The sequence below is a fragment of the Photinus pyralis genome, unplaced genomic scaffold (assembly GCF_008802855.1).
Source record: "Photinus pyralis isolate 1611_PpyrPB1 unplaced genomic scaffold, Ppyr1.3 Ppyr1.4_LG1, whole genome shotgun sequence".
NCBI classification, from domain to species: Eukaryota; Metazoa; Arthropoda; class Insecta; order Coleoptera; family Lampyridae; genus Photinus; species Photinus pyralis.
The window spans coordinates 55,236,695-55,251,287 of record NW_022170249.1 but is presented as its reverse complement, the minus strand read 5'-3'; the positions used below and the strand labels follow the sequence as shown (position 1 = coordinate 55,251,287).

The 14,593-nt window shown below is 37.4% G+C and overlaps 1 protein-coding gene across 3 annotated transcripts; it reads right to left on the bottom strand.

The window, feature by feature from the left end:
- Window positions 1-8,467: 8,467 nt before the first annotated feature.
- LOC116158964 (G2/M phase-specific E3 ubiquitin-protein ligase-like) lies at window positions 8,468-11,486 on the bottom strand. Of its 3 annotated transcripts, none has more exons than XM_031471846.1 (5): window positions 10,772-11,486; window positions 10,677-10,720; window positions 9,692-10,628; window positions 9,378-9,641; window positions 8,468-8,855 (listed from the first exon to the last, which is right to left on the bottom strand). In XM_031471846.1, the coding sequence occupies exons 1-5, from the start codon at window positions 11,130-11,132 to the stop codon at window positions 8,611-8,613; spliced, it is 1,851 nt and encodes a 616-aa protein (XP_031327706.1). In that variant the 5' UTR covers window positions 11,133-11,486; the 3' UTR covers window positions 8,468-8,610. The 3 variants fall into 3 exon arrangements, with proteins under 3 accessions (XP_031327706.1, XP_031327705.1, XP_031327704.1); XM_031471845.1 differs by having other exon boundaries at window positions 9,692-10,720; window positions 10,772-11,138; window positions 11,195-11,486; XM_031471844.1 differs by having other exon boundaries at window positions 9,692-10,720.
- Window positions 11,487-14,593: the final 3,107 nt, after the last annotated feature.

Here is a 14,593-nt window from a genome sequence, read left to right as displayed (position 1 = left end):
GGATACGCCGATCTTATCAACCGGGCTATATCGGCTTCGAGTTTTTGCAAAGTTTCTCTTGATTTGTGCGTTCGGTTCTTTAACAGGGCGTAATACACGTGCTGCAAATGTGTATCTCTATACAGTGACACAATTTGGTGTTGGTGTTCTGGAATCGTACGCAAATCATGCGGCAAACGTATAAATTTCCCTACACTGAATGAAATCTGATTTCCGAAAAAATGTTAGCGGCCGACGCCTAAGCTCTCTCCCGTTACATACTGGCTTTCATTTCATCTTGAACGGCTTTCAATTCTTGCAATAATTGCAGCAGTTGCTCCATTCCTTCCAACGTAAATCTTGTCACTAGTCTCTATACTGGCATAAACTTTCACTAACAGTTCACTTAACCCATTAATGCCCACCAAGCTTGTGAAAGATTAAAATAATTATTTATGATTGAATCTTGTCAAATACAGTTTGTTTTTGTCATTTATGCTTTATTTTGAACTTATTTCCCTAAAACGTAAGAAAAAAAATGGTGTACTCAAATGAGTACATCGGGCACATATAGAATAAAAATCAACAAAAAAAATATGTATTTAAAAAGTCAGTCGATATGACAAGAATTATTTCCGCGTGTGAAATATCTTGAAACAGTCTCTCTCAATACAAAGAGTAACATTACACTTCTCACAAGCCCATCTAATTCTGCTGTGACATACGCTACAACGTAGTTGATTCGACAATTTTTTGGGAAAGTGGCCTGTTGGATCGTCCAGTAAACTCCTAGGTAATGAACCGGATGGTCGACTTGAAGTTGATCTTCTTTGAATTGACTTGTTATAAGACCGTAGGTAATGACGGGTAACATTTCGTTGAAATAATAGCAAGTCCATAGGGTCTTGTGGGAAAGCGAGTTGGTATAGTCTCCATGCGTTGACAACAGTGACGTTTATCATGTGGGTGAAAAGAACCCACCACCACTTTTTGCCATGTATCGCAACACGGTAACCGTTGACTGACTGATCTAAAAGATCCACCCCTCCCATGAATGCATTGTATGTCTGAAAAAGCTTCGGTTGGGGTACTGATATCTTTTCCTTTTTCTTTGACGACCATCTTTTTACTTGTGACATTGGTTCAATGCCGTCGTAATTGGTCGCCATTGTAACGACGCTATTGTCATGCCATCTCACGAAAAGCAGAGAATTTTCTTTATCGTAACGATAATCGAAATTACCGCGGTCTTTTTTTTTCATCTGAGCGGAAGGAAGAATAGGACACTTTTTTGTACGGTTCTCTCGCACTGTTCCGGTAGCTCGTACACCGTTTCCTCTCAAAGTAGTGAGCAGGTCGTAACTAGTGAAATAATTATCAAAAAACACGATGTGATCAGTAGGTTCTTTGAGAACTTTTAAAAGATCAATTACCACCTGCGATCCCAGGGGAAGTGTAGACCTCGGAATTTCAACCTCACTATTTGTTGGCTTAGCACCACAGTAGGTGTCAAAGGCATAACAATAACCACTGGAGCTACATAGCATCCAGTCTTTATAGCCGAAGCGTACTGGTTTACCTTTGATGAACTGCTTTGCAGAATGGTGTCCAAAATATCGCACCATAGCTTCATCAATCGACAAACATTCGTGAAAAATCCCGAACTGTTGGAACTTATTATTTAGTAAATTCATCAATGGTCGTACTTTGTACATTTTATCACTTCTGTCAATCTGTGTGTTATCTGCCAAGTGTATATATTTTTTTATCTCCTCAAACCTATTTCTACTGATACAATTCGAAACAAATGGCACATTCACATCTTCGTCCAGACACCAATATAAACGGGCACGAGGTAACTTATGGTAACCACTAAAAAGAAGCACACCTACAAAAATCTTGATTTCTTCACCAGTAACTTGAAAGCTGTGATTATTGCTGGCAGTGGCGTATTTATTGGTTTGTTCTACTAGGAGATTGACAACTTGTTCATCAAACAGTTTTTCAAAAATTTGAATGACATTACAGCTAGACAATTGTTCTCGTACTTTTTCCAAACGAATAGAGTAGCCATTAGCGGATGTCATTTTCAAATCCACTGGTTCGCTACTCCACTTGGGCTGACTTATTTTTGGTTTTTTTGATAGTGTAGTACAAACCTGAGATAGTGGCATGTTATATTCTTCATCGCTATCATCCTCCATCGCTATTTCAATTTCTCCCGGAACATCTTGGGGAAGACTAGCTGTAACCAAATCGTCTTCGTCAAACTCCTCTTCGTCAGTTTGGTAATCGGGTTCTGGTGGAATAATTACCACATCAATTTCTGAGTTTGGGAATTTTGTATTTGCTATAGCATCTTCTGCAGACGCTAGTGTTGCGAACCTTTTTCCATAAAAAGATGAAGCGGAAATCGTATTTACTTGTTCCATCATAAAAGAATGCCTGAAAGTGAACACTTTATAGGAAGAAAATAACCGAAAATGTATCCTGCATTTGCCCATTGTACTCAATCGAGTACACCCATGTTTACCCCAACATAAAATCGGATGTAATAAAGCTTTCACTTACCTAACCGCAGAATCTTGTTTTTACACCTTTGTTTATAATATTCAAAACAAAAAAATTTCAAAATTTAACAATAAACTATAAATTTGAACAGTATTCTGTTATTGTCACGATTCAACACACAAAACCGGATGCACGTGTCTCTGTAAGTGGCTATTATCGTAACCTAGAATGAAAAAAGCGGCAAAATTGTTGTCAGAATTTATGCAGAAACTGCAAGGATCAGGATTCTGCAATTATACTTTCCATTATTAACCCATAGATTCCGCCTCAGTGCTAAAAAACAGGTGTACTCAAGCGAGTACAATGGGCATAAATGGGTTAAATCGTTGAATGACATATTTATCACCCAACGCCCATACCTGACACCAGTATGTAACAGAGTAAATTTAATTACTTACGTGATTTATTTATTTACAGTTAATTAATTACAAATATAACACGCAAACGTTTCTAGATTTTACTTTTTATCTAGGTTGCTTAGTGATACAATTGAGTTGTTATATTTTTCTGGTTTGTCACATAATTTTGTAATTTGGATAAAAAACTGATTTCTTTGAGTAAATCCACGGAATCAAATAATGAAGTAAACCTCCTTCACCTGACGTTCCTTATATTGGCGCCCAACTTAGCAGCAAAAGAAATCAGTGTTTTGTTGTGCAATCGAAATTTTCTTCGCTTATACGAGAAAATAATCGCGACAGACGAAGAAGATCTGCCTCGTGTACTACCTTACAACCTCCGATCACGAAATCGTACGGCTGCTGTAACTGTGGTATATGGTGTAACAGTGCGCATGCGCCAGACGGAGACAGCTCGAGCAGAGCCACGACCAGGGGAGATCGAGTGACGCGCTCGCGGGGGTTACAAGGTAAGCAACCCACAACACAGTAACCACTAGGAGTTCCTCGACTATAGGGAGTAGTAAACAATCCAAAGACGCCTTCGTCGCCTTTACAACAGTAAACATGTCTGAACCACTGTCGGATATTACTCCAAGCACACCGGCACAAAACCCGGTGATTGGCCTCACCGTCGAACAATTACAAACATTAATCTCAAGTCTTGTAGCTCCCATTACTCCGACTAGACCTGGAGATCATACTGACCAATCTCAACCCGTGCAACTCTCTGGAAACTTTTCGAGATGCAATTCCCGCTTTTCCGGAGATGAAGGAGAGGATGTCAGAGCCTTTATAGACGCAGTAACTGTCTACAAAGAGTGCCTTAATGTTACGGATGGAAACGCTCTGAGAAGGTGGGTTTATGCTAAAACTTTAATGCTTTAATTTAAATTTAATTTAAAGAAAGTTCAATCGGTGTATGCAATTAGTGTGGTTTATGCAACATTTAATTTAATTTAATTTAACTTTAAAACTTTAAAAGTTGGCCAACTTTTAACTTATTAAATTAAAGTTACATGAAAACGCAAGTGCGCAGGCGCAAGTGCAACCAGCTGTTTGCCGTTTTTGTTTATGTTTATTGATTTCAGTTTAGAACATTCTAAAAATGGACGACGTTGCTTTGATTACCTTAGTAGAAAAATATACTTGTTTAATAAATCTAGACGTACATAAAGTTAGGTTAGGAGAAGGTAAACACAAAAGTAAATAAAACAATTCAAAAGCAAAAGTGCGCATGCGTAAATACGTATGTTAAATTAAATTAAAGTTTTGCATAAACTGCTAAGGTACTGAAAATTAAATTAAATTTAAATTTAATTTAAATTAAAGCGTTAAAGTTTTAGCATAAACCCACCTTGAAAGGACTACCCATGCTGCTTGATATAAACTGGCGGCTACGTGGTATCAAGGGGCAAAAGGTCAATTTCACACCTGGAAAGATGCGCTTGATGGATTGCGCCATGTCTTTGGCCGTCATCAACCTCCACATCGTATTTTCCGCGAACGATTCAGTAACTCTTAGAAAGATGATCAACCAACGGATATCTTTGTGAGTACAGCCAGAGCGCTGCTATCTCAACTTCCACCAGAACTGCACGAGACACTCAGGCTGGAAATGGTTTATGGATTATTGAGCACAAAAATTACACAACCTTATCATAGAGACGAATTCGATAATTTCTCCGAACTAACCGAAAAGGCTCGTGCAGTCGAGGCTAACTTTATGGAAGTGATCAGGGAGCCGAACAAACCTGCAAATGAAAGACCCCGCTGTGAGTTTTGCCATAATTTTGGACACATTCGTGCCGAATGTCGCAAAAACGCTGTCAAACATGCAGGCACTAATGTCGCACCGAAAATCGAAAGAACAGGAAATAAACCCACCACACCAACACCGCCAATCGAGACGAAAAACAAAATCACGTGTTATGGCTGTGGTAATCCAGGGTACGTCAAGTCCCAATGCCCAAACTGCCAATCCTCAACTGGAGTTAAATCAGTTTCTGTCGAACTGTTAGCTGCAGGTTGTGAATTGCGAGCACCCAGAGCCATGCTTCATGTAGGTAACCGTCCATGGTAAAGTCGGAGCTGCATTTATTGATACTGGCGCTAGATGTACAATCGCTGGAAACAAACTTGATAAATATTTCCTGTCCTGTGGTCTCAATGCCACCCCAAAGCAACTCAAGATGGCACTTGCTGATGGAAAGCAACATCACGTCTTAGCACTTGAGTACAAAACCAGTGTTTTGCTGTCTGAACGGCTGATACCAAGCACATTTCTTGCCATTCCCGAGCACCTGGATAACAGAACACTACTTGGTGTCGACTTTTTTACTGCTGCTGGAATCGCTATCGATCTTGCGCACATGAAGTACCATTTAATTGACGCGCCCCAACAGCAGTACAACATGTACCCAGAAGATGATTTCGAAGCTCATCGTATTTGCATTCAAAGCCTCAAAGTCTCTCTTCTTTCGCCATCACTATCCCGGATCGTTATATCTTGCCACGGATTGATGACCTTTTGCATTCTGCCAAGCGATCAAATTTCATGTCAACCATTGATTTAAGTATGGGTTACTGGCTCGTACCTGTCAAGCATGAAGACAGCGACAAAACGGGAATTATAACCCCCTTCGGCTTATATCATTTATAAGGATGCCATTCGGACTACGGAATGCTCCCGCGACCTTTCAAAGGTTCATGGATCGATTCCGCCGAGGTCTTGATGATATCATCCTTATGTCATATCTAGATGATCTTATTATTATTTCCGACACCTTCGAAAATCACTTGTCAGACTTGCGAAGGGTGTTGGCGCGTCTACTCGAATTCAAATTGGTAGCAAATCGGAAGAAATGCAATTTTGCATCCGGGCAGGTGAAATACCTAGGGCACGTGATCACTACCGATGGATTCTGCCCAGACCCCGACAAAATTAATGCGATCACTCTGATTCAGCCACCAACTACGGTCAAACAGTTATTGTCATTTCTGCAGCTTTGTAGCTGGCGGTTCAGACGCTTTTATCGAGAACTTTGCTGCGATAGCGCGACCATTGAGTATGTTAACACGAAAGTTAGCTCAGTTTACCTGGGAAGAAGCACAACAACTTGCGTTCAACGAGTTGAAATTCCGCCTTGTCATTGCACCAATCCTACAACAAGCTGATCTTACAAGGCCGTTTGTCCTTCGCACAGACGCTAGCGCTTACGCTCTGAGAGCTTGTTGGATGCAGGGGGAGAGCGACGAGAATGAACGACCGGTTGAATATGCGAGCAGAACGTTGATGCCAGCTGAGATGAACAGCACGACAGAGCGAGAGGCTCTTGCAATCTTCTACTCGATTCAAAAATTTAGAGGATATCTTGATGGACCCACCGTAGTTATCAAAACTGATCACCGACCATTGAAATGGTTGATGGGTTTGAAATCCCCAACCGGAAGATTGGCACGATGGGCGATGTTACTACAGGGATTCGATCTGAAGATTACATACATTCCTGGCAAAAGCAACATCGTCGCCGATGCCGAAGAAGTTGACCTGAAGCGCTGGACTACTCATGGGTATGCACTGTTCAATGGCATCCTGTACCGTTGCACCTCAGAGTCCGACACAGAAGAACCCCAGTTAGTAGTACCCAAATCACACATTCCTGAAATATTGCAAGAGTGCCATAACAACGCTATAGCTGGCTATTACGGTGTCGACAAGACACTGCACAGAATCAGTCGTCTGTACTATTGGTCCACAATGCGCCGAGATGTCGTACAACATGTCCGGAAATGTCCACAATGCCAAAAGTACAAACCCAGCAATTGGAGACCGGTCGGATTAATACAAACTCCACTGCTGTGTCAAAGATTTGAAACACTGGCCATGGACTTGGTTGGTCCGTTTCCAGAGGCGGAAGACAACTATAAATGGATCTATGCGATTGAAGATACTACCACGAAGTGGATAGAACTAATACCCTTACAGCAAGATACTGCAGAAGCTTGCGCGAAAGCATTAATTAACGAGATGATCCTTAGATATGGAACTCCTCGTAGAATAATTAGCGACAACGGTGTCCAATTTACCAGTGATGTAATGCAGCAGGTAGCTCATTGTCTCGGTTTCAAACAGGCTTTGATTCCTGTGTATCATCCTGCATCCAATCGGGAAGAACGCAGAAATCGGGATTTAAAAACCCAGCATTCCATTTTTGTAGGCACTCGCCATACTCATTGGAAAGAAGCTTTACCCACTGTGCGGTTCGCAATGAACTCCGAAAACCATCTCAATCTTGGATTTACGCCCGTGTACTTGATGTTTGGCCGAGAACTCCGAACTCCAGGTGAAGTCCAAAGGGATTTATGTCAAATCGTAAAAAACGAAAACTAATTCCCGAGATAACACCTCATCTAGAGCAGATGGCAAACATCCTCGAAATGACCCGAGAGCATTACGAAATGACTCAAGATCAAGTTAAGAAAACCGTTCCTTATACAAAGGATTAATTTATAACAATCAATTATTTATTACTCGCAAGTCACATTGTTTAATAGCATGGTTTAAGTACGTACCTACAATTACTTATTCAATGTTACTCTCCCCTATTTATTTTAGAGCAAAAGTCTAAATACGTTTTTTTGAGAAAAAAATACTGCATCTATCTATACTTATAATTTTCTTCAAAACCATACAAATTGACAAAATAAAAAAGTTTGTAATAACTGAATGGTAGATGCGATGCGCTTGTAGTTTGTTAAAAGGTTCCAAAGCATCACTAATTCTAATTTATAAAAATGTAATTTTTTATTTTGTCGATTTCTACACTTTTGAAAAACGGAAAATTTTAGGTACCTACCTAATAGAGTATGGACAGATGCAGGTTTTTCTCTAAAAAAACGTGTTTAGATTTTTGCTCTAAAATAATTAGGAGCTAGTAATTGATGAAGAAATTACCATTGCTGTGTCGCGCTAGGCACCACCCTGTATATAAAACAGCAATTGTTTTCGAATGTTCCCTAGCACACGCGGAGATTCTAGACGTTCTTAAATGAACTGTCATTCCTTGGAACGCTGCCGTCACATTCGCCTTTGCCGGTGACTAACGTTTCATGGTGTCTCTTTGTCTGGCTGGATTCTTAGAACATTCACTACAATATGGATGTCGACATTTACTCAATCTTCAACTCAGCAAGACGTGCACTGGAAGAGATGGGCATACCCCCTTGGCCCACCAGCCACCAGGACCATAGAAGTCTCCCTTACACTTTTTCTTCCAGGGACATGTGACGAAACTTATGTATGAAGAGAAAATTCGAGATCTTACCCATCCTCAGGTAACGGATACTGGCTTGTGCAACCATTATTTTACATATGAACTTCGTGTGCCATAAGTAACAATTATGTTTACAGTCTGAGAGACTAAACAAACATTTGTTTTTTTTTAAATAAACGCATATAAACTGAAAACAATTACTAATAAAATACAAATAAAAAAATAAATTACACTCTGAAAAACTAAACAAAAATTTGTATTTTTTTTAATAAACGCATATAAACTGAAAACAATACCTTTAATACTAATAAAATACAAATAAAACAATTTCATTAAACTAAATTAGCACTCTGGAATTAATAGCAAAGAAAATTAGTTCATTGTTCCTAAGCGAAAGCAAATACCATGCCGTTTCCAATCCCATAATCCATATGGATTTTGAATTGTTCATAGACTGTGTGTATCACAGGTAGTGATAGTATAAGTGCACATGTATTAGCCTTTGGATATCTACTTCGATCATCATGTAAGAATTCCAATGTTGGAGTACATTCAAAGCCAAGTGGGGGTACAGCATCAGCACCAGTGACAAAAGCCAAAATTTGCTTTAAACAGACTGTCGTTTCATTATCTGAAATTAAAAAATGAGACGTGTCAGTTGTTAAATGGGCCAGTTAAGTATCAATGGCTTATGTCCGGTTTTATAAATGCCCAGATTAAGGTTAATCAATCGTTAAAAATATGAGAATGTTAGCAACTTTTTATTATAAGGTTAAGATATTTCCCATTCTAATAATTTTTACCATTGATTAACCTTAATCATCGTTTCTAAAACTGGCCATTAAACATTAATGTTTTAACTTTACAGTATTAACAGCATGAAGTCAAAGTCATAGCCTTCTATTCAAACTTTTAGTTTTTTTCAGAAATGTTTGAACAATCTCAGTACATATGTTAAAATTTGACAATTTTAATTTAAATGACGGATTCAAAGTACTCATAACAAACTCCTTTAAAACAAGCAAATAGGTATCACTAAAAATAAAGTGTTTATTCAGTTCTGAAGTCACTATGAAAATGCCTAGCTCTATTACGATTGGTAATAAATAACTACTATGAAAAGATCAATACAATCAGAACCTAATAAACCTACCTTCACAATCAATTAAGTAATCCCTCCAAAATGCCAATAGTCTATTTTCAATAGCTCTTTTATTGGAGCCTACCTCATTTAATACCGGAACAAAAAATGTTTTTAAAAACTCTGCCGTAAGTGGAACTTCTTCAAAGCAGAATAACTTTTTTAGGTCGCTTGGCATCTCCTTACCTCTGTTGAGGAAATTTAAAATGTTTAAACCATCCTTCAACTGATCATAAGCTGCGCGTACACGATGGATCACATAAAATTTAACAGCATCTAAAAATAGAAAATTAAGAAAAGGTTCATAGATGTTCAAGTACACATACCTTTAATAATACTGTTCTTCTCTTCAAAACTTTTTACATGGAAAATGCCAGCTAAATGTAGAAAAGAACTATTTAATACACCCTGTCGCAATTCTTCTAAATTATTTGTGTTCTGAATATGTTCAATTTCTGTTTTTATACCTCTGTCATTTATATCGTCTAAGGTAGGTTCTGTTGCATCAATCCCTTGAGTTAGCATTGAAAATAGAGTTTTAGAAAAAAACTGTGGTCCAGGACCTCCATGTATGAGCGAAAGGACAATCAGTCTGCCAATATCAAAATAGTCTCTGGTTTTTAAGCATTCATTGCACAGCCTTAAATTTTTTGAATTTTCATAACCTTCAAACATTTTACAATTTTTAATTTCATTTAATAAAAGTCTAAACATTTCCCTTGACGGACCCCCCTGATCCACTGCCCCCTCACTGCAGTCTGCAATATCCGTAAAGATCACAGAGATGCGATGTAATGGTGAAAAACTTTTACGTCGCACTACTCTTAAACAACAATCAAGTATTTCTTCTCTATAGATGTTAAAAGTTAATAGATGTTCACTATCAATGTTATTTTTAAATTCTGTCAATATGTCCTTAAGACTTTCACATTTACTAATATTGATAGCCTTTATGGTGTCTTCTTCAAACTGGTCACTGAATATGTCGCTGGTGTCCAACGATAAAAATTCCACAGAATTATCTTTGTTGGCATCCTCTATTATTTCAACTTCAGGACAATCTCTAAATTCAAAAAGTTCATCTCCAACACCGTCATTGTCTTGTTCCACTTCAGCACCTTCTAACATTGATAAAGGACGTAAATAAATGGCTTTCTGCTTAAACATTTCACATACAGCTGTTCCGTCTAATGAACAATCAGTTGCTAAATTCGGTTTTACTAAGCATCTACTCATTGGGATCAACACTTCGAATTTTACTTCCTTTAATTTATCTTTAAATAAATCTTGTAAACAATGATACACTTCTACCTCTGTCCAGTTTTTTTTAAAATTCACAGCAGAGAATCCAAAACCTACAAAGATAATAAGAAAACCTGTTTTATAAAAGACATAATCAATACTACCTTTTTCATATGCTTGGGATTTACATAACCCCGTTAGTGTCGCCTTTGCCATGGGATTGTCTAATAAAATAACCTCTTTCTTAAAAGCTACACCGCTATCACTTTTTCTACTTTTACTTTTTCGTCTTCCTTCTGGAGTTTGTAAATTGGTATATGGCGTTCGATGAACACTAGGAAACAATCGCCGAACTTCATCTATAGCCGATGATGATACTTGGGGTTGTACATTTAACTGCGCTCTAGGGGTCAAAGGTGTCACATTTTGAAGTGCACTTTGCAAACTATTTTGCAGCTGTTGACAAAATGGAGCACTTGTAACAATTTCATTGATTATCCCTCTTAAATTACGGGCGTCAGTCATGGCTATCTACAAAAATTAATAAAATAGATACATGGCACCCTTAAATAGGTATAAGAACCTACCTACGAACTGCAAGAAATTAACCTACTGGGTAGTACTAGTGGCTTTATTAATATATTAAAAAGCTTGTAGGCAGGTGGTAGGTAGTATTTATAGTATTACTTTAACCGTACTTTGACAGTGACAGCTGACAACATAAAATGAAATGGGTGTGTCATATGATCACCGATGTACGTTGCCTTACGTCAATGTGCGCCACCATGCGGCCACTTGACGAACGCGACTTTATATTACGTTTTATTTAATTATATATATATGTTTCCTGCTTCCTTTTGTATATATATGTATATATATATATATTAATAAATAGATTTAATATAGCTATGAAAGAAATCTGTCCATATCTAACCAAATTTGATGCATATCTGCCTAAAAATGTTATACATCTGAATTATCTACATATATTTCGCAGGTTTTATTTTGACACAAATGGCGCCTCATACGCACACACGCACTTCATAATCTGGGCCCATAACCTGTGAGAATATTAGCAGAATGAGTTCAATGAAAGTTTTTAATCAGTCAACACGAAAATCAGTTTTAATACAAACTTACAATGACACATTTCTTGAATTAAATTATTGACATATCTTGTAATTTTTGAGCTAGTGACATTCCCTCATTTACATATGCCTCCATAGTTTTATATTCTTCTAACTTAATTCTTACTAACTGCCTGATCAAACTCAATCTCCTTGACAATCCCGTATCTTCATAAGCCTTTGATAAATTTTGCCAAGCTTCCTTCGAAATATAATATATATATATATATATATATATATATAATATAATATATATATATATATATATATATATAAAATAAGGGAAGGATATATTTAAATACCAATATATTGTGAGTATTTAAGAAATATTTTATTTGAAATGGGTGCTCCGTGTCATGCGCAGTAAAATACGCGCCAAATTTTATCCACCAACCACTTATATGCTACCAACTACCAACATAACCTCATTTACAGCAGCGTGTTGCCGCATTGTTGTGTGTATAAAAAAGTTCAGTGGGTTTATTTACGATTGTGTGTTTTAAGCGGCGCGAGTAAGTGACGATTATTATTATTTATTATAACAGCTACGTTCGGTATCGTGATCACGGAGTGGAGCAATATTTTTTCAGATTCGTCAGATTCATTTGCGAGTAAACGAACGCTCTGGAGCTTTACCACCATTTATTTTTTAAAAGGTTATGTTCACTTCGTTGTTTTGTAGATTGGGGGTATATGTGACAATGTTATTTGTTCGAGTTTTGAATCAGAAATATATTTCTGGTTTGAATTATAGTAAAAATTACCTATCTGCATATTTTAAAATGAATACTAAGAGGCGTTTACGATAATTGGAGCGGTTTATAACAAGTGGTAGATTGCGGTAATCAGCTCTTATGCACCCGGTGGATGTATTGTAACCATGATTACCGAACCGAACCGAACTCGGTTCATTTTGCGTGAATCCGGGACAACCAAACATTTTTGCTAATTGTATCAGACTCCATGAGCGTGATAAAAGCGGTCAGCAACATAGATAACAAAGCGCCCATTGTAAAAACAATTCAGCAAAAACTTCATCAGCTGCAAGAAAGAGAAAAAATATAACTCTAATGTGGGTACCTTCACACGTTGGTATTCTCGGCAATGCAACAGTCGATACCCTGGCCAAACGAGCCCATCAAGATGGCATCAAAGTAGGTATTATAACGGGAACAGACTTCATCAGACACACAATATTTGAAACTTACCTTCAGCTAAATACCAAATGGAAAAATAATAACAAACTCCGAAGGATAAAACACGAATTCGTAGAATGGAGTACATCAAACCAACCAAATCGAAGGCATGAAATTGCAGTAATGAGGCTTCGTAGTGGTCATACCCAGTTAACACACTCCTACCTAATAAAAAAAGAACCCCCGCCACAGTGTGAACAGTGGAACGTCTTATTAACTGTAGAACATCTTTTACTTGAGTGCCAAACATTTCAACAGGAAAGAATAACATGTAGATTAAAGAACTCCATCCAGGAAATCCTCAACAATGACCATGCAACAGTCAACAATCTTATCAAATTTCTGTACATAACAAAATTAATTAATCGTATTTAAAATGTAACATATTATGTAATGGGCGATATGACCTAGCTGTTAAAGCCCGATGTCAAATAAAAAAAAAAAAATAAAAAAAAAAAAACATTTTTGTTAGAGCATTTGGAATAACGCAACACGATTACAAGTTGTATTTTTATTTCACTCGTGGTTTTATTTTATTATTCAATTGATTTTTATGTGGTAAAAATGAATCCAGGAGGGTGGTTGCAGCTAGTAGTGAATGAAAACAATGAAGTTATTTTTGATGATCATGGTAACATTTATGTGTACAATACAGCAAGTAAGTTCTACAGACATAAATAATTAAAATAATGTAATAACGTGTAACTTAGATAAAACAACTAGCTACATGGAAGATACGAACGAGAATAGAACATTGTTAAATATGCCACTAAACGAGGATGCAGTTTGTGTTAATGTTCAGCAATTCATAATTATTTAATACGCCCCTGTTGTATGTTAGATTTTAAGATTCATTTGCTACTAGATGGCGTTGTGATCCATCTATTCAATGTGGTGACTTGTAAAAAATGCATTGCACGGTGTGTATATTATTTTTACCTGTAAATTCATTGAAATAAACTTCGTTATTTCACCTGAGCCATTCTATAGGTTATGGGCCCAGCCGTGGCCTACGTTAGCTTCAGGCCACCGCAATACTCGCTACGTACGGTGTGACGTCACGATCGGAGTCCTGTCAAATAATGCAAGCGCTGCGTCTTATGTGCGAATTTCCAGTCTTATTTTGTTAGTTTTGTTTATTAGGTGAGTTAGTGTCGGTCACAGGTGAGTTCACTTTAGGAATAACCAATTATTTTAGCAATATGTAAAATATTTAGGACAGGAAAGGAAAACTTCAAAATGCAAAATTGCTCTTCTGGTACTTACACCACTGTTTTTCATTTTCCAAAGGATCAAAATTTGTTACGGCAGTGGCTAAGAAACATTCGTGGCGTAAATTTTCTGCCATCAAAAGATTCAGTGGTATGTATAGAACATTTTGCGGAAAGATTTGTTATCCGCGAAATGCTGCAAGGGACGACGATCAATTACTTCATTGCATAGACAGAATCTTAAATTAGACAGAATCTTAAATTATCTCACGATGCAGTGCCAACAATTTTTAAAAATCAGCCTAAATATTTCACAACACGGCTTCCTCCAAAAAGGAAACAGCCGGAGGAAAGACTGGAAGAGCAAAAAGACGTGAATTATTAAAGCTGAAAGAACTAGAAGCCATTGACAGAATAGAACATTTTAAAGATTTTAAAGCAAAATTTAGAGA

Excerpts from the sequence above, each read along its gene's own strand:
- LOC116158964 (XM_031471844.1), bottom strand. The coding sequence starts at position 11,132 with ATGACTGACGCCCGTAATTTAAGAGGGATAATCAATGAAATTGTTACA. Across the intron at positions 10,721-10,771 it reads ATCCCAAGCATATGAAAAAG|GTTTTGGATTCTCTGCTGTG; the intron begins GTAGTATTGATT and ends TTATCTTTGTAG. Across the intron at positions 8,856-9,377 it reads TTACTTAATTGATTGTGAAG|ATAATGAAACGACAGTCTGT; the intron begins GTAGGTTTATTA and ends TTTTAATTTCAG.